Source organism: Plasmodium gonderi (assembly GCF_002157705.1).
Source record: "Plasmodium gonderi DNA, contig: Chr09, whole genome shotgun sequence".
NCBI lineage: Eukaryota > Apicomplexa > Aconoidasida > Haemosporida > Plasmodiidae > Plasmodium > Plasmodium gonderi.
Genome location: NW_021628934.1, coordinates 1629318 through 1655676, shown reverse-complemented (window position 1 = coordinate 1655676; position 26359 = coordinate 1629318). Strand labels below are relative to the sequence as shown.

General features: G+C 29.0%; 5 protein-coding genes across 5 annotated transcripts; 2 read left to right on the top strand and 3 right to left on the bottom strand.

Moving 5' to 3' along the window:
* Positions 1 to 2694: 2694 nt before the first annotated feature.
* PGO_093380 (hypothetical protein, conserved) lies at positions 2695 to 4005 on the top strand (the record flags this gene model as incomplete). The annotated part of the gene is made up of 1 exon (XM_028687926.1): positions 2695 to 4005. One exon carries the CDS (start codon positions 2695 to 2697, stop codon positions 4003 to 4005), a length of 1311 nt encoding a protein of 436 aa, XP_028543727.1.
* Positions 4006 to 4491: 486 nt separating this feature from the next.
* PGO_093370 (30S ribosomal protein S9) lies at positions 4492 to 5412 on the bottom strand (the record flags this gene model as incomplete). Its single annotated transcript, XM_028687925.1, has 1 exon — positions 4492 to 5412. One exon carries the CDS (start codon positions 5410 to 5412, stop codon positions 4492 to 4494), a length of 921 nt encoding a protein of 306 aa, XP_028543726.1.
* Positions 5413 to 9317: 3905 nt separating this feature from the next.
* PGO_093360 (subtilisin-like protease 2) lies at positions 9318 to 13803 on the bottom strand (the record flags this gene model as incomplete). The annotated part of the gene is made up of 2 exons (XM_028687924.1): positions 9318 to 10422; positions 10664 to 13803. 2 exons carry the CDS (start codon positions 13801 to 13803, stop codon positions 9318 to 9320), a joined length of 4245 nt encoding a protein of 1414 aa, XP_028543725.1.
* A 5881-nt stretch (positions 13804 to 19684) lies between these two features.
* PGO_093350 (DnaJ domain containing protein) lies at positions 19685 to 21611 on the top strand (the record flags this gene model as incomplete). Its single annotated transcript, XM_028687923.1, has 5 exons — positions 19685 to 20488; positions 20694 to 20822; positions 20953 to 21049; positions 21301 to 21359; positions 21570 to 21611. 5 exons carry the CDS (start codon positions 19685 to 19687, stop codon positions 21609 to 21611), a joined length of 1131 nt encoding a protein of 376 aa, XP_028543724.1.
* Positions 21612 to 23254: 1643 nt separating this feature from the next.
* Positions 23255 to 25620, bottom strand: PGO_093340 (hypothetical protein, conserved; the record flags this gene model as incomplete). Its single annotated transcript, XM_028687922.1, has 7 exons — positions 23255 to 23915; positions 24076 to 24154; positions 24382 to 24468; positions 24701 to 24801; positions 25001 to 25060; positions 25205 to 25448; positions 25575 to 25620. The coding sequence occupies 7 exons, from the start codon at positions 25618 to 25620 to the stop codon at positions 23255 to 23257; spliced, it is 1278 nt and encodes a 425-aa protein (XP_028543723.1).
* Between the last annotated feature and the right edge of the window lie 739 nt (positions 25621 to 26359).

The following is a 26359-nucleotide window of genomic DNA, read 5'->3' as shown; positions in this document are numbered from 1 at the left end:
AGAACATTGGGATCTCCAGTGAAATTAGAAACATGTGTGTATGAAGTTTCTATATTATTTCACTTTTTTTTTTTTTTTTCTCTCCCCCCACCTCCTCCTTCCTATACCACGACGTCACGAGTATGTGTTCTTTCAACATTTCATATGAGTCTTCAATTGATGAATAAAATTCATCACTGTGAAGAATAACAAAATGGGACATCCTATCAGTTTAGGGTAAAAACAGTGCAAAATTTAGATAGACAGAAAATATCAAACAAGAGGGTAGACAAGAGGGAAGACAAGAGGATAGACAAGAGGGTAGACAAGAGGGAAGACAAGAGGGAAGACAAGAGGATAGACAAGAGAGTAGACAAGAGGATAGACAGGAGGATAGACAAGAAGATAGATAAAATGTATGAGGAGTGAACACAATAAAGTAAAGCAAACATAGAATATAACGATTTTCTTTATTTGGGTGCACCCCATACGGTTTGAATAGCGAAAATTTGTACATATATTTTCTTTTTATTTATGCGAATATATTTATGGCTATTTACTTATCATTGTTTATTTTTACTTTGTCTTATTTTTTTTGAACCATCATCCACATTTTGCCGGCTATAAATTAATCACAATTTGTGCTTCGCCCTTTTCCAGGAATGTGTAAATGTTCCCTATTTCCATTCTCGCGTGGATTGTGGGAAGATCAAAAAAAAAAAAAAAATAAAATAAATAATTACACATCGACATAGTGTATATATATATTGTCGTTTCCCGTATTTTACAAATGCAACTATTGGTGCGTTTGTATTTTCTCTGAGCACCGATGGAAGAGGAAGAAGAGGCAGGAAATGCACTACCACCTGTTGATAACACTTATACACCATTCTCTTTTGTTTGGCACAGCTCCCATAACGTGAGTTGCCCGAAAGATGCATTAATTTTTATTCTTAGAATTATTCTCACTTTTTACTTAAAATTGAAAGCTCATGTTTTCTACTTTTTTAAATTTACTTGTAATAGGCCAATGTGCACATACATTTCCTATTTTTCCATTTTTTCACCTTTTCATTTTCCATATCTCCATCTCATTGTTATAATTTTACATAATTCGCTTAACTTTCGTTCCAAATAAGTTTACATCTTTATTTTTTTCTTCTTCTTTTTTTTTTTTTTTTCCTGTATCAAAGGTTATTCCAAAAAAAAAAAAAAATTACAAAATAAAGTTTTAAAGAAAAGCTAGAAAATTAAAGTTATAAAAATATTTAAAATTGCGGATTGTTATAAAGAAGAAACCCTGAAAGGTGTCCATACATTCCTACTCTATTTTGATTCGCATGTGTGCCATACTATATATCCTTTGTTACATTTTTTTTTTTTTTCACAATATTGATTCGTAGAAATAACTCTCGAACAATTGTTACTCTATTTATCTATATATAAAAAAGTGTGCATGTATCTGTACACCTATTTACGCATATTCATATTGTTAACATTTTATAGGGGTGGAAGTTTTTCCAAATAGGAATGGTAAAATATAACAAAGCGATGAACCTACTAAGTGATAATATCACTCTTATATCTTCCTAGTCATGTATAGGTTCTTTTTTTTTTTTTTTTTTTTTTTTTTGTAAACATTCGGTCAGTTATACCAATGCAGTTCTTTGTTAAACAACTCTTTAAAAAAAAAAAAAAAAAATGGTAAAATACAAACTACATTTGCATAATATTTATGAAGTTAAAACTTTTTCCATCTTTTCAGAAAAATTGTAGATTATCCCTAAAAAAAAAAAGTGAATAAAATTGGTGTTAAACCAGTTATGTTTTAAAATATCCTAAAAGGCAGAATCTGTATCTGTGTCTGTGTGTGCGTCTTTGATGGTGGTGAGGTGCTTAATATACTCAGTGTGCATCATACATGTGTTGACAATTTTTTTTTACTGTCTATGTTTTAAAAGTTTTCGATAAGGAAATTGATGCGTCTGTTCTATCCTTTCCTTACTTTTATTTTATCTTTTCATATTTATATATATTCGTAAGTATATACATAAGTATATATATGCATATATACAATACTTATGTTTACATTTTGCATATATTTTTCTTTCCCGTGTCATAAATTTCTCATTTTTTTTTGGTGCATCGTGGGCACAGTGTTCGTGAATATGTTCATATCACATAATGGTTGTATAACATATTCATTTGTGCGGTGTTTTTTTTTTTTTTTATATTTATTACTTTTTTTTTTTTTTTTTGTAAACATTCGATCAGTTATACCAATGCAATTCTTTGTTATACAACTATTTAAAAATAAATAAATAAATAAAATAATAAATATGAAAAAAAAAAAAAAAATAAATAACATACCCACTGCACTACGACGAACGGATATGCAAAATGTTCATTATGTTTACAAACAGTTTATACAACGCTGTGAATGGTAGGTCTCATTAACAGACGTCTTTTCTGGTTAGAAATAGACCTATAAAAAAGGGTGGGAAATATATTTTCGCATACATTTAAGCGGACATTTTCGCATACATGTAAGCGTACATTTTTGCATACATTTTCTCACACATTTTCGCACACATTTTCGAACACATTTTTGCATACATTTTCTCACACATTTTCGCGCACATTTTCGCACACATTTTTGCACACATTTTTGCACAGATTTCGCCCTTCTTTTAGACGCTTCATAACTGAACAGGCATGGAAAAACTGTTCAACTGCGAAATTTTAGATGAACCTGATGATTTCGAGCGGACAAAAGCAAAACGTGGGAGTGTCACATTCAGTGGTAAGACAGGTTCAATAGAACACCCCAATTTGACACTGCACAATTTTTTAGATTACACTCAGTTGTATAGAAAATATAAAGAAAAAAACTCAGCTAAATCGTTCAACAAACTTCCTGTATATGCATACAGATATCCCCCAAATTTTAAAAATGCCAATTTTGATGAATTAAAAACAGAGTACTTATATGACGAAATAAATAAGTCTTGTAAAGAAGGGAAATCTGGTGAAGAAAAGAAAAATGGAAAGAGGGAAAATGCAATTTTTTACGAGGGTAATTTGAAACTTTGGATTCCTCGGGATGATGAACAAGTAAGACAACAGGAGAAGGAAAAAAAAAGTTTACGAAAAAAAATATACGATGGAGAAGTAATGTTTTATGAAGATTACATAGAACAACAAGCAGCAAAGGATTATGAATACTTTTTTAAAAAACCTTATGAAATAAAAAAAAAAGATGAAGGAGGAAAATACTATTTTTACGGGAAAAAACTATATATGAGCGAACATGAAGATATATACAGAAAGTACTACAATTTGGATGATGAATATTTTATCAAACGATTGCAACTGTATGAAGAATTAAAAGAGAATAAGCTAAAAAATGTGGAGAAGGAAGAAGAAAAAAAAAAAGAAAAAGAAAAAGAGTTTCAAAAGGAATATGAAAAATTAAGTTTTAAAGATCAAAATTTTATAGTAAAAATAAAGGAAGAAAATAATTTGGAAAGTTTTCTCAGTACCTACAAATTTTACAAAAAAAATAAATGTATTTTTGAAAAAAACATTCCAGAAATAAAAAAAAAAGAGCTACTATATGGACACATTCCAGATATCATTTTACCTGCTAACATTCGAAAGACAAAACATCCAAAAAACTGCATAGTTCCTCTTAGTAGTCTACACACGTATGCAAATTTTATTGATGATTTATTTAAATGTCCATACATTTATACTGCCATTGATGCAGAATTGGGAAAGTACTGGAAAACTAATGAAAATGAAGTTGTAAATAATATAAAATCTGAAAAAATCAAAAAAGGTTACAAAAAGGATATATATGCAGTAACCAAAGAACAGTTGGAAAAGTCCAATGAAAAATTGAAAAAATTAATTCAAAATGAGGAACACGAAAATAAAAAAAGCACAAACGTAACCTTAAATTTTAAAATACCAAAAAACGAAAATAAAAAGAAAGTTGTGTCTAATGGCAGATACATTATATAGCCAACCATATCCACCATGAACATATATTTGGAGATGCGCTCAGGGGGTGAGTAGGGAGAGTCTCGTTAATAATTATTATGTAAATTTTTTAGTACAACAAGGGAAGCACCGAGAGGAAATACAAATTGGAAGTTATATTCTTCTCCTCACCATTCATCTCGTCATTCCTGTGGCCATTCCTTTTGCTATTCATCTGACCATTACTCTTGCCAATCATCTTGCCAATCATCTTGCCATTCATCTCGTCATTTATTTTTTTTTTTTTTTTCCAAACTGACAAGGAGGTTTATATACCCAATTGTGCAGGTATAACCGTTTATTTGTTTATGTATAGAACAAATAAGAATCCCTTAACTAGGTAGCTACATTCCTGAATAATGTATAATAAGGAATATTTGAAAGGGACACATACACCAAAAAAAAAAAAAAAAAAAAAAAAAGAAGAAGAAGTAACAAGGTATGGAATGATATTCGATGGAAAAAAAATCATCTTTTGGACCACTGCTTCATAGCCCTTGACTTTTTCCTTCCAGGCATTTTTGGAAATTTCTGTCTCATATCTTCATAAAGAATATCATGTTCTTTGAGTTCGTCATAAATGAATGGACATGCATTGAGTAGGGCACGCCCTATAGCCAATCTAGCTGCTTTTGATTGGCCACTTATACCACCTCCTTTCAATTTTATAAATACATCAAACACACATGCAGTATTGGTTAGATAGAAGGGTTCCAATACATCAGTTCTGTTATAAAAATATGGCCATCTAATGTATAAATCTTCTTGGTTATTTACCTTGACAATACCGCTACCTCTTCTTATATAGACATATGCACAGGATCTTTTGTTTGTTCCTATGCCTTCTGATTCTTCTAACCATTCCATATCATTATGGATAAATGTTTTTGCCCTCTTCTTGTTAAACTTTTCAATAAGAACTTTGCTAAGAATATCTACATTGTTATTATCCGCACCGTATAGAGAACCTTCTTTTATCTTTTCTTTTTCTGCATCCTTTTCATCCTTTTTATCATTTTCTTCTTTTTCCCCTAGTGCTTTTAACTTCTGATCAATCTGGTCTATATCATCTGAATCGCTATTCCTATTTTCACTACACAAAAAGTTGTCAATGAGAAACGGACTAGTATCAGCTGAGAAAGGGGGGGACCTCATGATCATTTTTTGGATTTCTGTAGTTGTTTTAATCCCCATTTCTTTGGATAAATATAATGCTTCATCAAGAGATAATATGTAATTCTTTGTGTTAACTTTCACTTTTACATTTTTTTCATTCTTCAAGTTGCTGGTGCTTATATATTTGTTAGGAACCCATAATAATACCACATTGGTTTTTTTTTTTTCGTATCTTTTGTGTAACTGCCCAATTTTCTTCACTATGTTCATCATTTTCTTCTCAGCAATTTTTCGCAATATAATATGAACCTCTGTATTGCCACTTAAGACTCAGGAAATGGTACCTCCATGCATGCCCATATATATATATATATATATATATATATATATATATATATATATATGTGTGTGTGTAAATCAAGCAACCTACTTGATTGTGTATATTTTGTCACATATCGCGATCCCACGTTTGGTTACAACATTGGATAAGGTATACATATATAGCTTCTACACTCCATCCCCCGCTTTTCCATTGTGACATGTAATGAAAGTTGCTTCATCTGTGTCACAGCATAATTATTGCTTCTATGTGGTAAAAAATATTTTCTAAAGATCGAAGGGAAGGGTTTACGTGAAAAATCCAGATAAAATAATGTAGGGGAAAAAAAGAAAGAAAAAGGAAAAAAAAAAAAAAAAAACCCTTCTCGCAAAAGTTTTTAACAAATTGGGTTATAAAAAAGTGTGACTTAAACATGTATATATATATTCTTTGAAAATATCATTTTTCCGATCTGCAATAAATATGCTTCAATTTTGACGAATATTTAGAAAGCTACAAAAATAAATAGATAAATAAAGAAAAAGAAAGTCGAGTAAAAATCGCATGTTCATATCAATTTAGCAAAAGCAACAAAACATAATTAATATGCTCCCAAAGAAGCATAAGGGGGGAGTTGGATTTAAAATTTTTCTCTCTGTACATCTATATATAATGTGTATGTGCATATGCACAAACGTGAATAGGTTCGAATATGTTTCACACTTTCATCTATTCAAGCGTTGTACTTGCTTGTCTATGTATGGTGCCTTTAAAAATTAATCCCATATGTATATACGTATATATATATATATATATATATATATATAATCATATATGTAAATATATATATACAGAATTGCCAGGGATCGACAAAAAATGAACGCATAATAGGTACACTTTTGGTAGCGAAATATATACCCAATGGAATTTCAAATGTTAAATAAGTTAACCTTCTCGGCCTCTTGGCTAAGATCAATTTGTAGTACCTGTTCTTATCAGCGTGATAGCTGATATGGTCTCAACCGAGACCTTATCAATTTTCACAGTAATTTTTTATAGGGGAAAGGATAATTTTGAAGCTTGCTTCAAGTAACCTTTCGCGCGTTGCCTAACCCTAGCACAAATAGGTTTGTACAGTGCACCCTTTACAATTATAATGAATCAATTTTTTTTACCTTATTTATTTTTTTTTTTTTTTCCCTCATGCAAAATAAAAATATCATTGTTTTTAATTCTTTTTTTTTCATTAAAAATGGCGTTCATAATTTTTATAGAATTTTATAATACACTAACTCCCCCCTTATGTATAAAAATTTGTATTGGATGGAGGAATGGCTTGTGGCGCGGGAAGTGTATATGAAAAATTATGTATCAATTATCAATTTCTTATAATATGGAAGTTGTTTGTGTGTTTGGGCGATATATACTTTTTACTACTTTCACTGATTGTGAAAAAATGCCAATATTTATATGTATAACATATATATAAATAATATTATGCATCAAATTTTTTTCAGTTATGAATTTACAAGCTATAAGAAAATTTATATATATGTTGGAAGAAATTTATTTCATTTGTACATGTATATATTTATACATAATATATATATATATGTATTTTTTTTTTTTTTTGTGATTACGGCTGAGCTTTTTTTTCAAGCAACTTCCTACTAAACGGTGAAGAAGTTAATTGAAATATTTTTTTCTTACCAGCTGTAAGGAATAAAAGCTAATATGTATCAAATTTGCTACGAATAAATCCATCTCATATCATCATATCTTATTTTTGGTTTTCATATTTTACATTTAATTAAACTAATTCGTTATCCTATCCTATCCAACATCAATAATCTCCTTTATCACACAATGTTTTATTTGATAATAATATAAGTGGGTCTCAATATATTTATCACAATTGTCGGTTATGTATATATGGGGTAATTTTACTGTTGAACGTTGGCTTCTTTTTTTTATGCAAAACTTTGCTTTGTAAAAATAGTGTTCTTAGGGTTTTATTAAAATTACCAAATTGGATAGATGTTGGAAATTTTTTAGTCTTATATAATATATTATCCCAACTTGTTTTTGTATATTTTTTTACAAAGGAGGAAAAAAAAAAAAAAAAAAAAAAGTGGAAAAATGTGTGTAAAATTTTTTTTCTTCTTTTCACATTGAACATTATTTTTTACAAATTTTGTCATTTTTCCCCATCCCTTTCTCTGTTATAATTCTCCCCATAGGATGAAGAGAATGTGGGGGTGGAATCCTCGTGTAAAAAATAGAATGAAGATAACGAAAGGATATAATCTCAAACCTATGTACATTTTTTTACCTGTGATGGTTTTTATTTTGACATCCCCAATTGTAGTACCGCGTTACATGCACATATATATATATTATATATGTTTATATATGTGTATGTATTTTTGCATATTTAACACATGTCCTTTTTTTTTGGTAAAAATTTTGTTAGCACTTTTTTTTTTTTTTTTACCCACTATTCCCTACCGAAATGATTAGAGGAGAAACATTCCTTGTGTTCATTTATAATGTCTGTCCGTTTTTTTTTTTTTTTTTTTTTTTTTTATCTTGTACACATTTTTAGCTACTAATTGTTTTAGCTTAACCGATTGCAGGGGTTAAATAAAATTAAGGAGTTTGTTTTGTACACAAATATTGTGCACATATATATATATATACATACATACATACGTGCATATATATACACATGCATATATGTAGATAAAGAAAACACCCGAATAATAATGTTCCCTTTATAATTTTTAAAGAGATGAAAAGTGTTTTTTTTTTTGCCTCTATTAAAAGCTATTACAAACTACACGTGTTCCTCACACTTAACACGGATATCGCAAATGCAGCATATGCATGTGGCGCATGGCGCAGGGAGGGGGGGGGGGGGGATAATAAAAGTGTAAAAGTAAAAGTTAACAAAACAAAATAAATATATAAAATTTAAAAAAAAAAAAAAAAAGATAAAAAGTGTATAAGGGGAAGCGTATATATACATATATATATATATATATATGTATACCAAATTATGGGTCCTTAAAAATCATAAAAAAAGAAGAAATGCTAAAGAGGGAGAAAACGGCAATTAGACCATATGAACGATTTGAAATTGTGTAGAAAAAAACATATAAGCAATACTGAACAAATATGTTATGTCTATTGTACACATGTCTAAAGATAAGGGCAAAGAAAAAAAAAAAAAAAAAAAAAAAAAAATATATATATAAATTTTTCTTTTTTTGACTATTTATTTTATTTTTTATAACAAACTATTGTCAAAAAAAATTATCGGCAATGATGATGTGGTGCTTGCGTTTGTGTCACTTGATTTTGACGAGTGACCAGTTGAAGCAAGTAACAGAAGAACAACAACAAAAAAAAAAAAAAAAAAAAAAAAAAAAAAAAATTCTAGAAGAAAAGAAAAAAAAAAAATTGCAGGAAAAGTTGAAAAAAAAAAAAAAAAAAAAAAAAAAAAAAAAAAAAAAAAAAAAAAAAAAAAATGTCTTCAGAAATGGCGTGAAAAAATTAAATAAATCTCTTTTATCCACCTTTGCGGATTCATCAGGATAATATTCCCTTGTCGGAGGCAAATTAAATTATTCATATCGACACGCATTCACTAAACGTAAAAGTTGCTATATTTCAACATCTTTTACTTAGGGGGGGGGGGCCCCCCCAACTCCGAGGTTTTTCTATATGATTGCGAGGTTATTATGTGTTCTCCATACATGATACATATATGTATGTAGGTGTGCATGTATGTAGGTGTGCATGTATGTAGGTATGCATGTATGTAGGTGTGCATGTATGTAGGTATGTATATACGTAGCTACATGACTGATTTGCTTCTTTCCTCTTTTCCACCACTAGGGGATTCACTGCCGTGGTCAATCTTGTGATTCATAAATTTGCTAGTTCGTGATTTGAGAATAGGTTTATCTTTAGAATCGTTACTTTTTTGTGAATTTAATTTTTTATATCCCCCATGGGTCATGAATGAAAAATTTTTATTATTTCCTTTTACAATACTGAAACGGACACCACTTCTGACTTTTTCTGCATGTGCACGTTTTGTAATTTCAAGATCTTTATTTATGTTTCTGCCTAAAATATGATTATGTTCAATAACACTATTCCTCATCATATTATGTTCATGATTTTCATCATCACAGCATTTAGTAAAACGCGTTCTTTTGATATATAAAACAGTTCCTACCACTGTAATTATAAATCCAAAAAAAAGTAATACTAAGGAAATAACAAGGAAATAACTATCCAACTCGTATAAATTATATAATGCGTTTTCACAAATATAAGACAATATTTCATCATTACTTGCTTCATTTTCATCGATAATCATTTTTTTCCCAGTTCTTGGTGATTCTTTAAAATTTTCACTTTTTGTATTAGTTACAATTCGTATAGGTATCAATATTTCTCCGTAAACATTTGAATTTTCTTCCGTAGGTATTACTGCTATTACTATATCAGTTTCATAAATTCCTTCTTTATAGGCTGAAAATACAACAGGGATATGTTTTTTTTTTCCTTTATCTAAACTAAATTTAACAAAATGACAATCCATCTGCATCCATAACCCTCCTAGTAATGTAGTTAACACAGCTGCTTCTGCGTTTATTAAACTATTATTTATCGTTCTTCTTCCTCTTGATATAACTTTTATGGATGTTCTTGTTATGATATCCAGCACTTCTTCTGCTTGTGGTATAAACCCTTGGTTGTAACACACTGAGTATATTAATGCATTTACCCCACATACATGTGGTGCTGCCATAGATGTTCCTGTGTTTATTTTGTACGAATTATTTGGTGTCGTGGAATATATATGATGACCAGGAGCCATGATATGCACACTGTTCTCGCCGTAGTTTGAAAAGGGGGATATTTCAAAGTTCTTGCTGATGGATGCAACGCTGCAAAGGGTGAGGAAGTGGCAGGAGTGGTTGAAGTGGCAGGAGTGGTAGGGTAAGAATATCAACGCAGCACAGAAAAAAACATTTGCAAAAAAAAAAAAAAAAAAAAAAAATCAGCAGTAACCCTTACACACCACAGATTGAAGCATTGTACCACCCGTGAGCTAAATGAATGTAAAACATGAAACTATAGACTTTTATACAACGTTTTAAATAAAAAAAAAGGTCTCGAGGCATTTACCTGTAAACATGAGGCATTTTAAAACTAGCTGGATACAAAGGATGAACATCATTATCTTTATTCTCGTTTCCAGCAGCTGTAACTAGAACAGTACCTTTTCCATTGAATGTATATTTCAATCTCTGCACAGCATGGTATATATTGGCGTCATATTTATTAGAACCCCAACTAGCGTTAATAATAGGGGCCTTATTTAAAATACAGACATTTATAGCTTTAATAGCATGAAAACTTCCTCCATATTTGACCCCATCAATAAATCGTAATGATATTAATGTTGTATTAGGAGCTACACCTACCATTCCCAAATCATTAGCTGCCCCACCTACAATTCCAGTTACATGTGTTCCATGCCCAGATGAATCAGTTGGGTTTCTTACCATAAAATCATAAAAAGCATCAGTCATTTCATATTGTTCTGAATATTCAGGGATAAAAATATTTTTCGTTAAATCAATATGATTTTTATCAACTCCAGAATCGACTATACAAACCTTAACATTTTTATTTCCATACCCTGCTAAAAACCAGGCATTAAATACTCGTATAACGGACAAATTCCATGTAGAATATTCTCTTAATTCTTTTGGTAGGAAATTTAAGATTTCTTTTTCAATGTCTAAATTCCTTTTATTTATTTTTTTTGCAAGTGAAAATATCGAATTGAAACTCCAAAATTTACGTAAAAAGGAGTATTTTACATTATATAAATTTTTTCTTTTCTTCACGAATTTTTTCTCCTTTTTTTTGGGATCTTCATCATCTCCTTTGTTATCTAAAACACTATCTTTACCACTACTACTACTACTGCTGCTACTACTACCACTACCCATGTGCATCTGATCAAATGTCACGTACGTGTTGGAAAAACTCCAGTTCTCTGTGTATTCTTCCAATTCCCTGTGTAGCACTATCAACGCTTCTTTCAATAAATGAAAATTGCTCATATTGAAAACATTGGGGACAAAAAAACACAGAAAGTTTATTGGTGATGAGACGTCGTATAATATTTTGTCTACTTGTTCAAAATGTTTTTTTATTTGATTCTCAAATTTAGATTTGCCCCTTTTTATAACATTTCTCATGTGCGTGGAATTTAGGTCTAGATCTCCTCTCAAGACAAAAATTAATTCTTGTTTCGAGGACTTAGTGTTTTTTAGATTCAGCAGGTATTGATCAACTAGCTTGTCGGCACTTACAGCTTTGTTCATCTCCTTTATTACCTGGTTCTCTTTTTCATAACCTTGATTCTTTTCGCTATTATCACCCATGTCTTTATCGCTGTCAGTTCTGCTATCTGATTCGGTGCTGCTTTTCCTACTCGTATTTGTGGCATCCACGTTAGGGCCATTTTTAAGTTTTTCTTCTCCCCTTACAGGTATATCTTGAGAACTTGTAAATGATAAAAAACTAATCATTCTACTTATCGTTCCTCTTATTCCCCCGTTTTCATCAGCACCATCAATCTTGTTCATTTCTTCCTTGCTGCGCGTCTGTTTGTTTCTATCGTTATATGATTTACTAAAATCGAGAGTTCCCACTCCTTCATATAAACCTTTCGGATCATGATTTTGCTGGCCTCTACCAGGTTCTCCCTTTTTTTTTATTTTTTTATTTTTTTCTTGTGTCTTATTCTTTTCAATGAAGGTATTAGTGGTGGGATTCTCATTTGGGTCATTTTCCGGTTCAAAAAACTTTGGATTTTTTGTCATTAAAACAACATTGTATTTTTTATTTCCATTGTTCGTGAGTACTATGTGTCTCTGATGTGTGAATGTGGATTTGTTCTTTTCGTTGTATGGAATGTTTATACTTTCGATACTCAATTTTGATATATCTGATGCATCAATTATAATATCATTTATAATTTCATTTGAATTAGTTATGATGGTATAATGTTCAAACTCGCGTTTTATTATATCTTTTTGGTCTACACTCTCTTCATTTAATTCATATTCACTCCATTTTTCTCTTTCCTCTTTCACCTCACCAGATGAACCAGAACTGTTAGACTCACTCGGAGCATGCAAATTGTTAGACTCACCCGGCTTTTCCAAATTGTTAGACTCACTCGGTGCTTCCAAATTTTCAGACTCATCCTGCTTATCCGCTTCTTCTTCTTCTTCTTCTTCTTCCTCCTCCTCCTCCTCATTCGTCTCATCAACCTGAACAGAATTATCTTTTTCATTTCCTCCCTCGTTTGTCTTGTCATCTTCTCTCTTTTCTCTTTTAGCATCTCCCAAGTTTCTCACTGTCTTTTTTTCTTCACTTACTATCTGGTCATTCCTGTGTTCATCTTCCATTTTGGGCTTCTCTTCTAGATTATTATTTTTTCCATGTTCTTCCTTCTGTTTTTTCAGCTCCTCTTTTTCTTCTTCTTCACTCATATAGGTAGATTTATGAGGGATGTTTTGTCCTTCCTCTTTCTCTATACTACCCGACTTTAGCTCATATTTTCCCCCTCGTTTGTGATAATTCTCATGTTGGTTCATTCCTGTATCATCATCCAAACTTTCAAAATCTTCTATATTCCCATCGTTAATTAATTTTCCGAACACATTTCTTGCATTCGCATCATCTATTTCAGTATCTTTATTTTTATGGGATCCATTACTATTTAACATACTTTCTGAATTATATACATGATTGCGTATATCTTTTGTTACGCTATTATTTGAATTCTGCTTAGCTATCCCGTTTTTAGAATCTATCAGAATATTTGTATGAACATCAGGATTTCTAGAAGACAATTGGATTAAATTTATGTTTGTTGTCTTCTTATTACTTTTTTCCTTTATTTCTTTATATTTCTTTATTTTATTTATTTTTTTTTTTCTTCCTCCTGTTTTTTTCTCTTTCTCTTTTTCTTTCTCTTTCTCTTTTTCTTTCTCTTTGGCATTTCTTAATTTTTCAAAATTAGCTGATAATTCATAAACTTCAAATAATGGCTTATATCCTTCTTTAATTTCATCCAAAAAATTTCCTCTATCTGTTACATTGTTTAACAGAATACGATTTCTCCTTTTTACAAATTTGTTGTTATAAATCCTTAACTTGCTTAAAATTACTTTATTATGCCAATCGTTTTGAAATAAAATGTTCATCAATATTAACGGTATTACATAAAATGTGTTCAGCATTTTATGAACACTTTAGAGATTTGGAAAAGTACACATACACAAAAAAAAAAAAAAAAAAAAAACAAGGAAAAAAAAGAAGAAAAAATAAGAAAGAGGGAGTGGGAAAAAAAGAAAATGTGGTTCATAATATAATAAAAACTTAATTACATTTTGAGAGTGTTATTCTTCAAAATAGAAATAAACTAGCTTTCATCTTTCCTGTTAAAATGAAGCAACTAAGCTACAGACAATTGAAACCTACGACTTCATATGTATATGTTCATATATAGATTGTGTACAACGATAGGAACACCTTTCTGCAAATGGATTAAGTATAACACTGCACAGTGAGAGCCCGTCCACTTATGTAGACACGAGTCCTTGCAACTACACCGATGGTGCACGTTCACTCTTTCTCTCGTTCTTTCTCTCGTTCTTTCTTTCGTCCTTTCTCTCGTTCTTTCTCCCGTTCTTTCTCCCGTTCTTTCTCCCGTTCTTTCTCTCGTCCTTTCTCTCGTTTGTTTGTTTTTCTTTTTTCGTGGCAAACGAACGTTCATATTAATGACTTTTAGTAGAAAATCTAGCACAAAAGATCACAAACATGCATACGCAAAAATTAACATATGATCCCTTTAATCAGGCTACATATTAGCAAAAAAAAAAAAAAAAGAAAAGGACATCTCTTTAGGAAAAAATGTGAACGGAATGAATAGTATGAACTGCACATACGTGGAAAAATCGGGAAATAAAATAGAGTTAAAAGAAAGTAAAATAAATTAGAGAATATGAAGATTTAAAAAAAAATTAAGGATAGACACAAAAAAAAAAAAAAAAAAAAAAAAAAAAAAAAAGAGGTTTGAAAAATTACATATACGTAGCAGGTTTAACGAGTTATATAACTCTTTTAAAATTGATTTCCATTATAATCTTAACTGATGACATGATGTATGAAATCTCTAATGTACATTGCTGTGCGTATCTGTATATACGCACATACATATATGGACTCATTTATATGAATGTAGAAAAATATATACAAATATATGTATATTATAGTCACATGTGTCTGCATATACACAGTTCTATGATTATCTTCACGCAAATATGTTTCTCCAGTGTGTGTATAAAAAAAAAAAGAAAAAAAATTCTTACAGCACAACCAATTTAATATATTTAAAAACATATATATATGTTTTTCAGACTTCTTCATCTGTAATACTTAATTTTTTTTTTTTTTTTTTTTATGATCATTTATGGTCTATATAATTTCAATAATTTTGTTGTAAACCATTTTCAATTAAATTTTTATAAAGGGGAACTTGAGCTCTTATAACGCTTGTAGGAAAAAAAAAAAAAAAAAAAAAAAAAAAAAATCAAAAGCAAGATAAAGGAAAAAAGCGGAAAAGAAAACAGAGAAAAATGGAAAAAGTGGGAAAAAATGTCTCTTAAAAATATTGAAAAATCAGCTGTGAAGTTTTTCATAACGTACTCCCACACATGTGTTTTGTTTGTGTATAAATGTTCCTATTGACATGTGTATATTTTTTTTTTTTCCATTTTTTTTCTTTTTTTTCTTTTTTTTCTTTTTTTTCTTTTTTTTTTTTTTTTTTTTTTTTTTTTTTTTTTTTTTTTTTTTTTTTTTTTTTTTTTTTTTTTTTTTTTTTTTTTTTTTTTTTTTTTTTTTTTTTTTTTTTTTTTTTTTTTTTTTTTTTTTTTTTTTTTTTTTTTTTTTTTTTTTTTTCCTGTTTTTAAAAAAGTGAACCGTTTGGGGAGGTCGAAACTAGTCGACGCAAAAGTGTAAAAAATTGTCAAATTGAGAAAAAAGTTTCAACAATGGTTCTAAATGAGTCTATTAATTTTTGTTTTTTTCATGGTAATGGGGGGAAAAAAGGGAAAATTTTAAAAATTGCAGTAACATAAAACACACAACAGTCATGCGAATTTACGTCAATCAAGTTCTTTTATGAAAATTCAATTGTCCATGGAATATTGGAAAACGGTGTAAAGAAGTTGTGAATTTTATAAAATTTGAAAAAAATTCCATAACTTGTAAGAGTGGAGGAAGCTTATAAATTCTATATATTCTGTGAAAAATTATGGGAAAAAAATTATAGGGACAAAAAAAAAAAAAAAAAAAAAAAAAAAACCACGCTGATCCACAATTTCATTTTTCTATTAAGTGAATTTTATAACTTATTCGAAAAAAAAATAAAAGAAGATCGTTTTTTTTTATGGTTGGAAAATTTTCCCCTAATGTTAAAGTTTTGTCAACAAAGAAACGATTTTAGTGTAACATTTTCGTGAAAAATAACACAAAAATTAAAGCAATAATTGGGGAAATAAAACAAAAGCAAAAATTACGGAAAATTAATACAATAATATAAGGCAAATGAACATAAAAAATTTGGCTAAAAATAACCAAAAAATTAGGGAAAATTTAACAAGAATTTACGGAAATTTATGAAAGTATTTAAGGAACACTTGGGGGAATTTTTTCTTTTCATATTTTATCTTTTACATCTGTAGATCTAATTGTGGCAAAGTACACACCTTTTCACACCTAACTTATCGAGTTCCGTATTAGTTTTACACTATTGTGGTATATTTACCAATAATCTAAAACAATTGCTTCTTCACAATTTCTTCCATTCGAATGAGCTTAATCTCTAAAATGTAGTTCCTTGTTCATTTTAATAAAGAAAACAAAATTGAAAAAAAAAGAAGAAAGGAATTGTTACGAATGGACGGTTGGAAAAGATAAAAGGGCAAGGGGAAATAACAACTTGCAAAAATGGTTGTCATCAATTGGATTTTTAAATCTCCTTTATATGTGCGTTCCAAGAAAAAAAAAAAAAAAAAAATAAAATTTGGGAAACAACACTCCTGTTGGTGACAACATGCAAATGTACATACATATATAACAATACCATTTATGAAGAACTGTGAGCACAATAATTGTCCCAAAAAAGAGATGTAAATGTATAATATATTCCCTTACAATTTCATATTGGTTTACAATTTATTAAAACATTCAATTTTACATGGTTAAAAATGTTCATAAACATGTTGATCCATTTTCACAAAACGTTAAAAAAAAAAAAAACTTAACAGAAATTAATATTATAAAAAAAGTATTTTAGTTGAGTTATATATGTAAAATGAATGGGCCTCAAGTTGGGAGAAATATAACCTTCATTTTTTTTTTTTTTTTTTTTTTTCACACCTTATCACTATATGTCCTATTATTACACCCTTGCATTTTCACGTTTCTCGTGAACTATTGGGATAAAAACATAGTAGAGATGGTATTTTATTTTGTTATGAACACGTGGAAAGGAGGATGAAATAAGACAAGAATGGCTAAACATATAAAGTTGTATATGTAAATATACATATATATATATATATGTACATACCATTAATATACCATGGTGTACATGCATTACACACTTTCCTAACGAACGCGCATAGCCTAGTTCAGTAAACGTCTTTTTTTCCACACATCATTTTTTTTCGGTAATCATAAACATATATACATATACAACTATACAGATCAGGGAATTGATATAAACCATTATAATTCTTATTTACATCAAATAGAAAAGAAAGACAACATTCCACATCTGGAATAGTTATTAAGGATTTGTAAGGACATTGTTTGTTAATACAACTGATTACCCTTTCAAGTATATAACTCCCTCAACCCTCCCTTATTTTTTCATTTTTTTTTTTTTTTTCCCCTTCTCATTCAACATTTGTCAAACATAAGTACATATTTATCTGGAGTTATATCCCTTAATTCTATGGGGCTTTGTTTTGCTATGTTGTTCTCATTTACCCATTCGTCCATTGAGTTTATTTATTTGGTTTAATGTTCCCCTTTCAATATTACATATATAAAAAAATGTTATAATATACCCTCTTCCATTTATACATTTCAAAGTATATACCCTAAGTTGTATTATATTGTGAAGATACACATACGCATATTTTCACATCTCCTCTTAAAGATTAAATTTTTTATGTTTTAAATTTTTTCCTACATTCAATTTTTGCATTCTGAAAAAAATAAAATAATAAACAGGGTAAAATGATAAAATAGTAAAATAACAAAACCCCTGATTGGGAATTACTGCAAAGAATTTTTTTTTTTTTTTTTTTTTTCCAAAATAATTAAATGCTAACGCATTACTACTTTTGAAACATTGAATAAAGAACGAGTGAGAATTAAAAAAAAAAAAAAAAAAAAAAAAAAAAAAAAAGGAAAATTAATAATAAACAAGTAAATGTAAAATTTTTACGTCCAAGAAGGAAAGAAAATTTTAAAAAATAAGAAAAAAGCAATCAGCTCGTTTAAGATGAAAGAACCTTTATTTCGTTCTTTGAAAAATAAACAGTTTTTATGGATTTGTTTACATATTATATATATATATATATACATAAGCTTTATCTGCTTGGTGTGAAGGCACAAGCATAAATATATATATGGGGATAAGTACATTCAAATGCATTTTGGATATGTTCTTGTATTCTTGTGTTTACGATATATTTCCTTTCCTATGTACGTCCACACGTTTTTCTGCTTCCATATGTTTGTACATTTACTCATTTTGTTCTTGAGGTATTTTCCATTTTATGTGCCACGTTGATATCTCTTTTCTTTTTCTTTTCTTTTTTCTTTTTTCTTTTTTTCCCTATTCACATTGAATGTCATGCATTTTTAACAAAAAATATAATAGAGAGTCATAGTATAAAATAACTAATTTTTGCTGTGCCATGTACACCCCAAGCAACAATCTAGAAAATTCAAGAAATGTGTCACACATGATGAGTTATACATATATATGTAATTTTTAAGGGATAAAAAAAAAAAAAAAAAAGAAATGGGAACCACATGTGCAAAAACCTGCAAATATAAAACAAACTAACGATTTCCTAACCCATATTTTAATGTTCGTACAAGTTACACAAATTACTCCTATTCCCCGTTGAATGCAGAACAGGAATGTTTCCCGCTTTTTTTTTTTTTTTTTTTTTTCCGTCACACACATGTGTAAAACATACGTTTAAATAAACACAACAGTTGGGTACACCAAGTAGCAGCAAAATAATACTCATACATATGTGTACAACGTATATATATGTATATATAAAATAAGAGAAGGCTTGTATTCAAATAATATGTAACAAAATAAAGAGATTGTAACAAGAATCATTTTATTACACGCAAAAGAGGAAAACTTATATTAAATGAACATATGTCAGAAGAAGAAATAACCAATTTTTGTGGCATAACAGGGACATCATTTTTCACAAAAGGGAAGCTATAAAATAGATATTACCAAGGCGAGAGGGAAAAAAGAAAAAAAATGTGCTTCACTTTTCACAGGCCATAGTATTGTGTAACCTCTGATGTATTTTTTCTTTACCCATTCAATTATATCTACACATAAACACTCCTCTTTTCATGCCAACCGCTGCACACAACAGTTGAAATGTCGAACTAATGCTGATATTACAACATATGATATATTCATTTGATGTCATTAAAATTGTGGTCCGTCAAGCGATGAAGGTTCAGAGAGGGACATTTATACATACCTATTTATACATATATATTTATACATATATATATATATATGTGTATATATCTGCACATTAACACAACTATGTCCATACAAATAAATTCATAAGGGGGAAAATTCACGAACATACGACAAAAAGAACAAAATTGAATAACGTAGTTTTTGAAGAAGGAAAAAAGATTAGAAAAAAAAAAAAAAAAAAGAAGCAAATCTTATAATAAATCAGGTGAGTGGAATTGATTAATAATCAATTTTACTGTTCAAGTAGTTGAATATTTATTCCCTCAGTTGTTAGCTCATCGAATAGACTGAGCAAAATGATAGGGAATAAAGAAGATGCATACGAATGTTTCAACTTGGCCAACAAGTATATGAAAGTGGGGAATTACAGTCATGCGAAAAATTTATTTCTTAAATCCAAAAGGATGTTCCCCGATATTGACATTAGTGAAAAAGTAAAAATATGTGAAGAGGAAATAAAAAAAAGGGAAGATTTGAATGGAGAAAACCAAGACGGATACACAAATAGTAATAGAAACAACAGTAATAATTACAATACAACATATAGACCCAATCACAACAATTTACATGAACGCCATCATAAGGCAAAAGATGAATGCATGGAAAAAATATTAAGGACAAATAATTATTATGAAATTTTGGGTGTTCCAAAAAATAGTAATGATGAAACCATTAAAAATGCATATAAAAAGTTAGCAAAGTTATATCATCCAGATAAAAATAAAGAAAAAGGAGCTGAGGAAGCTTTTAAAAAAGTTTCGAAAGCTTTTCAACATTTAATAAATAAAGAAAAAAGATATGAATATGACAATAATTCCGGGACGGATCACTTACCACATCCAACATATAGAACTACACATTATTATTATAATGATGATGCGTTTACACCTGAAGATATTTTTCGTAATTTTTTTGGTATCAATTTTGCCACTTGTAATAATAGATCGTTCAGAACCAATATCAACACCAATAGAGCTTACGCAAATAGTAACAGTAATGCTAATGCCAATAATCAGCGGAATTCCTCCTTCATTCAAATTGCTATATTTTTAATAATGTTTGTTATATTCTTCTTATCAAGTCATTTTGAACAGCCAAAGGTAAAAATACACATAGTTAATTTTTTTTTTGTTTTTCTTCCCTTCTCATTTGTATTGTGAGCCGTATGTTGTTATATGTGTATCTTTTTTGTGGATGCAAAAAAAAAAAAAAAAAAAAAAAAAAAAAAAGTTGACTTATTCATAATATTTTTTTCTTTTTTCTTTTTTCTTTTTTTTTAATATGCATCCCCCCATCCTTATTTAGGCCGTTTACTCTCTCCAAAAAACAAGTTATTTTGATACTATAAATTACACATCGTTAAACAAAATACGGTTTTACACAAAAAGGACATTTAATTATAATTATCCGAAAAATAGCCATCCGCGTTTTCAAGTAATTTTTTACACCGTACAACAATATCACAAATCGTCCATTTTTGCAAATTACAGTATGGTATTATATCACCTTTATATCACTTGTTTTTTTTCCGTCCTCTTTTTTTTTTTTTTTTTTTTAATAACAGATCGAATATGAAGTTGAATACAAATATTATGAGCATGAATGTCACATTTTAACAAAGAAAATAAAAAATGATTACTACAGAGAAAAAAACCAATACCGTAATGCAATTTTTATATAGGCATTTTTTTTTTTTTTTATGTAGCTTTTAGTTAACAATATTCAGTTATGATCATTGCATATATTTTTTAAGATAAACATATGTATACTCACACATATGTGTTTACATGTTCGCCTGTTTCTGCATATTCTGACAAAATGATTTTTGTTTCCCTGATTTTACTTGCTCTTGTTCAATCCTATTTCTTCTTATTACTTTTTTTTTTTTTTTTTTTTTTTTACCCTACTTCAGAACAAAAAATAAATTACCACGAAATTCCAGAAAGCTGCATGAAGTTGAAAACGCTAGAGGTAATAACGTCCTATAGAATTGTGCTACATATTTTTCGAAGTGGTGCATAAACATGTGCATTCTTAATTCATTTAACATTAATTTTTTGTGCCCGCGCATACACACCTAGTTGAGTATATATATATATATATATATGTACATACATCTACATGTTTGATATTTATATATACATACAAATGCTCACATTTCTTTTCATGAACACTTCACAGGATCAATACAACAACTACATCATGAAGCTAAAAAGGCGATAATAAGAAGTCAAGCCACTTTAAAAAATTAATTTTTTTTATTCAAAACAAAATATTTGAATAATAAAAGATTAAAATGATAAACAATGTCATTTTTTTGTGTTTTAACCAATTCGGAAGATTATATCTTTTCATTTGTGTTTTAAATAATTACCCAAACTCACCTCCACAAATACAAAAATAAACACCTTTTTTGTGAATAATATTTTAAAAAAAAAAAATAACACAAAAATTTGACTTTATTTAATACTTCCTCCCCCCCCCCCTCCCCCACTTACTATTTAAACATTAATCTTGAACTTTCTTTTTTCACCGTGTTATCAAGACTTAAGCTTTTTCTAATGTCATTTATTTAATGTACATACGTCAAACAGTTTATCTATAGGATTTATCAATTCTCAAATTCATGGTACCTTCTCACAGATCAGTTTTGTAATTTTTACGTTATTACATTTTGCTTCTTACTATTTCACTTTCCCCATTCCTAATTATTTCTTATCTCTCCCTTTTTTCGTTTATATTATTTGTAGTTTCAATATAACCCTTTTTTTTTTTTTTTTTTTTTTTTTTTTTAAATTCAATCTAATTAGACGAGTGTACTTAAAATTTGTATAGGTACATTTATCTACACACAAATGTATGTATTATGTGTATATATAATTATAAATGGTTCCCTTTGTGCATTTGTTGATATTTATACATTGCACTGAAGCATACACAAACTGGGAATAGTATAGGAGGGCGCACAATTCCTTTTTCACCTCATCCATGTGTGTCACACACGTTTTTTGCCAGCGTTTTCCTCTCCCGCATGTGCAGTATATTCATCTAAAATTTTCTTTACGCATTTTTTGTGTGCATATATATACATATACATATGTCTTATCAATTTTTGTTGAAATTGTTGCATTTTTTCTGCATATAAAAAGTAATACGCTTTTTTTTTTTTCTCCTTTTTTTTAAAAAGTTAATGTTGCAAGAGTCCTTTTCGCCTGAACAGTTTCTTTTTTTTTCTTATTTTTCTTTTCTTAATTTTTGTTTCTAGCTGTAGGAAAAGAATGTACATGTGTGAATTTATAATATGAATATAACGTATGTATATACATATATATACGCATAATCAAGCATATCATGGAATGCGTCATTTTAATTTTTGTAGTAATATAACACTCGAAACAAGATGAATAATTAATTCTTACTAATTTTTAAGTGTATTATATATATATATATATATATATATACAAATAAATAGTACATTCATAAAGCAAAAATTGCAAGTGTTGTTTGTTTTGTAATCGTTCCATCTAATGGGTACAGAAGGTACTACTTCTGCCACATCTCAACTTCTTCTCATCGTTTGGACCTTTCCATATCTCATCATTCCTTTTCTTACTCCTAATTCGTATGATGTTGTAATTCTCAACATTTCTTCCTTTTACCCAAAAAATATATTTATGTACTATATACACCCCATATCATATTTACTTACAATTACATAAGTTGCCATGAAAACGCACTATATGGTGATTCCCCATGGAAAGAGCGTGGGTAAAAAAAAAAAAAAAAAACTATTAACACAGGATAAGCATACTAATACGGCTTTAATTCTTCTTGCTATTTGTTTTTAGATTTTCCACAGGCTTTTCCTATTGCATGCTATCGGACGTATGGGATGAGTACTCATCATTGCTATTATTGTACATTTTATCTGTCTCGTATAATTCTTTTTCTTCTTTTTTTATTATGTCTTTTATATACTCATAACCAAATTCCTCATTATTATTGGATGCTAAAACGGTGTTCGAAGTTTTATATATTTTACTAGTGTTAATATTTTTGCAAATTTTGGGAAAATCCTTTTTTCCCCTCTTTCCCATTTCTTCCTTAATAGAAGCTGCATTTATGGTGGCACCATTTATTAATGCATTATTTATTGAGGCACCATTTATTAATGCATTATTCATTATTTTTTTTTTTCTGTTAAGAGATATCACATCTTTTATGTTCCTGTTATATGCATTGTGTTTATTCCTAACTGATTTAACGTAGTAAGTTGTCTCGTTTTGTTTTTCATTTTTTTTTTTTTTTTTTTCGGAACTATGTTTATTCATCTTGATATTTTCCGAATTGACAAAATTTAAATAAGCTGCTATTTCGTACATACATACTAATATAGCGTTAAAGAAATTATCATTTAAACCTCTTAACATCACACTTTTTTTCTCTTTATCTTTTTCCTTTATTTTCCTGAATATCTGTATGCTCTTAACATCATAAATAAAGTATGCATTCTCCAGATCGTAGAAACTGCAAGTTTTATTTCAAAACGAGTATGTCGTATGTTCCTCTTTGTGTGCAATATTGCATGAATGTGTATATATACATTTTCCTATGTTGAGGTATATGTATATACATATGAAGATATTTCTGCATTTTTACGAGACCGCCACTTTTTGACTGTTTTTACCTGAACGTTCTTAACACACTTGGTGTTACTCCTCTTATTGCCTCCTGGTATGAGTGAGAATACACTGTTAAAAAAATTTCTATAGAGGTGAATTAGAGCAATATATTGTGTCTTATGCCAGTTGCAATGGATAATTAACACTAGGTGCTTAGCTCAATTCAATAAATAGGTTGAACTGTGTGAATGGAAAAAATGTGCGAACGTGTTCATTTATATGTATATGCATAGGAATAAGTTTATTAAAAAGAGTATTGCATTTTTTTTTTTTTTTTTTTTCTAAGTATAATTTTACACTAAAAGTACTACCTATATTTGTGCCATCTAAAACCATGTAATTGAGTTTTTTTTTTTTATAACTTTCGAAAAGGTTCTTAATAAGTAACCCATTACAGCCTATTGAAGACGAAATTGGTGGTGGTGGTGAGTGTGTGTGGGAATAATTATGTCTTCCCTCTCACCACGTAAAGTTATTTAAGTGGAACATACTCTCCTTCCGTTCTGCAAACAGTTCATCGTAAATACACTCGATTTTTTTTCAACTGTTTGTCACTTCCTGCAACTTTTTTTTTTTTTTTTTTTTTTTAGCATGCTACGTGTGGATTTATTTCTGCATTCTCTCTTCTACCCGCTTTGCCTATATCCCAAGCCCTTTTGTAGGACAAGTTTATCTTATCAATTTGGGGAACATTTTTTCCTAAGGGTTTCCAGTGAAAATTCTTCACTATTCTGTCGTATACAATTGAATGCGTAATGTTACATGTTACACCTTTTGAATTAGCAAAAGGCTTAATGTTTTTACTAATAATGATCTGTTCTCACTTTAATGAATTATTTGAATCCATAAACGAACATTTTTCTTATTTATTTTTGCAATTTTTCGTATTTAATTCAAAAAATTGCAAACGAGCGTAGAAAGAATACTCACTTTGTTTTATCCCTGGTTGAGGGTACACATCCATAGTCTTTAAACGGGAAACTCTCAGCACTTTCGCAAGTACATGATGGCAGTGAATTAAGTGTGTAGGTTTAAAGGGCATATATATTGGAATATTTTCTTTTATTTTTGAAGACGTAAATTTTCTTCGATTTTTTTAATTTTATTTTATTTATTTTTTTTTTTTTTGCTGACCTGTTCATATTATTTATGTAGCTAGCTGTGTAGTATTTTTTATATTTATTTTCTCTTTTCGAGGTGAAGTTGTTACTGACGTAGGAACAAATAGGGATGTTTTTGCCATCTGTAGAATGTGAGGTGGCAATACTTGAATTTTGACTTTGATTTGAATATTGGAAATTGGATTCACCAGAATTTTCCAAAAATTGATTCACGTCTTTGTATGACTCATCACTGCTCTCACATTCATTGTCTTGTACTAAAAAAAAAAAAAACATGAAGGAAAATAATATTTGTTACATTTTACACATAAAAACATTGTGGAATGAAAAAAAAGGGATTTCAACACTTGTTTCCTCAAATGTTTAAAAGTGTAGTAGTTTACTCATTTCATTGTATGACATAAAAACTTCATTCATTTTTTCATTCATTAATCAATAGGTGTAATTTTTTCCTTTCATTCACCCATTAACGATTTAGTAGAGGGTAAAACGGGTGAAAGGAAATTCGAATATATGTATAGATAAACTTGAATAAGCGCATAGGTATGTATATGTGCATGAAATCTATTTGCATTTATGAATATGCACTAAAATCTGTAACTTGATATGTTAATAATTTTGTGACATTTTGAAAAAAACACAACCGTTTTAATTCTTGTGATTTTTTTTTTTTTTTTCACATTTCGATGCACTAAGGATGTTAGTGTTTTTAAAATTCTGTATACGGAGGGTGTAAATTTTTAAAAAAAAAAAAAAAAAAAAAAAAGTTAAATGAATAAGTAACGAATGGGCAACGAATTAACAACAAATGGACAACGAATGGGTAACGAATGGGTAACGAATGAACGAACGACTAAGTAACAGATGAACGACGATTGAGTAACAGGTGAATATTGGATATAATGAAGCAAATGAAGAGTCAAATAAATAAAGATATGCGTTCATTCATTAATTTTAAGAATGTATTCAAAATTTTTATACAAAAGGGCGTTTAAAACAAATTTACATAAAATTTACATATATATTAAACATCTGTTTTTAATTTTTAAAACTGTGCACAAAATATGCCTCAGTAATTTCACATATGAAATGTAATTTGTTTTCTTTTTTCTTTCATAACTTTATGCAAACCAACATTATTCAAGTGCATCCATGTTAAAATATAAAA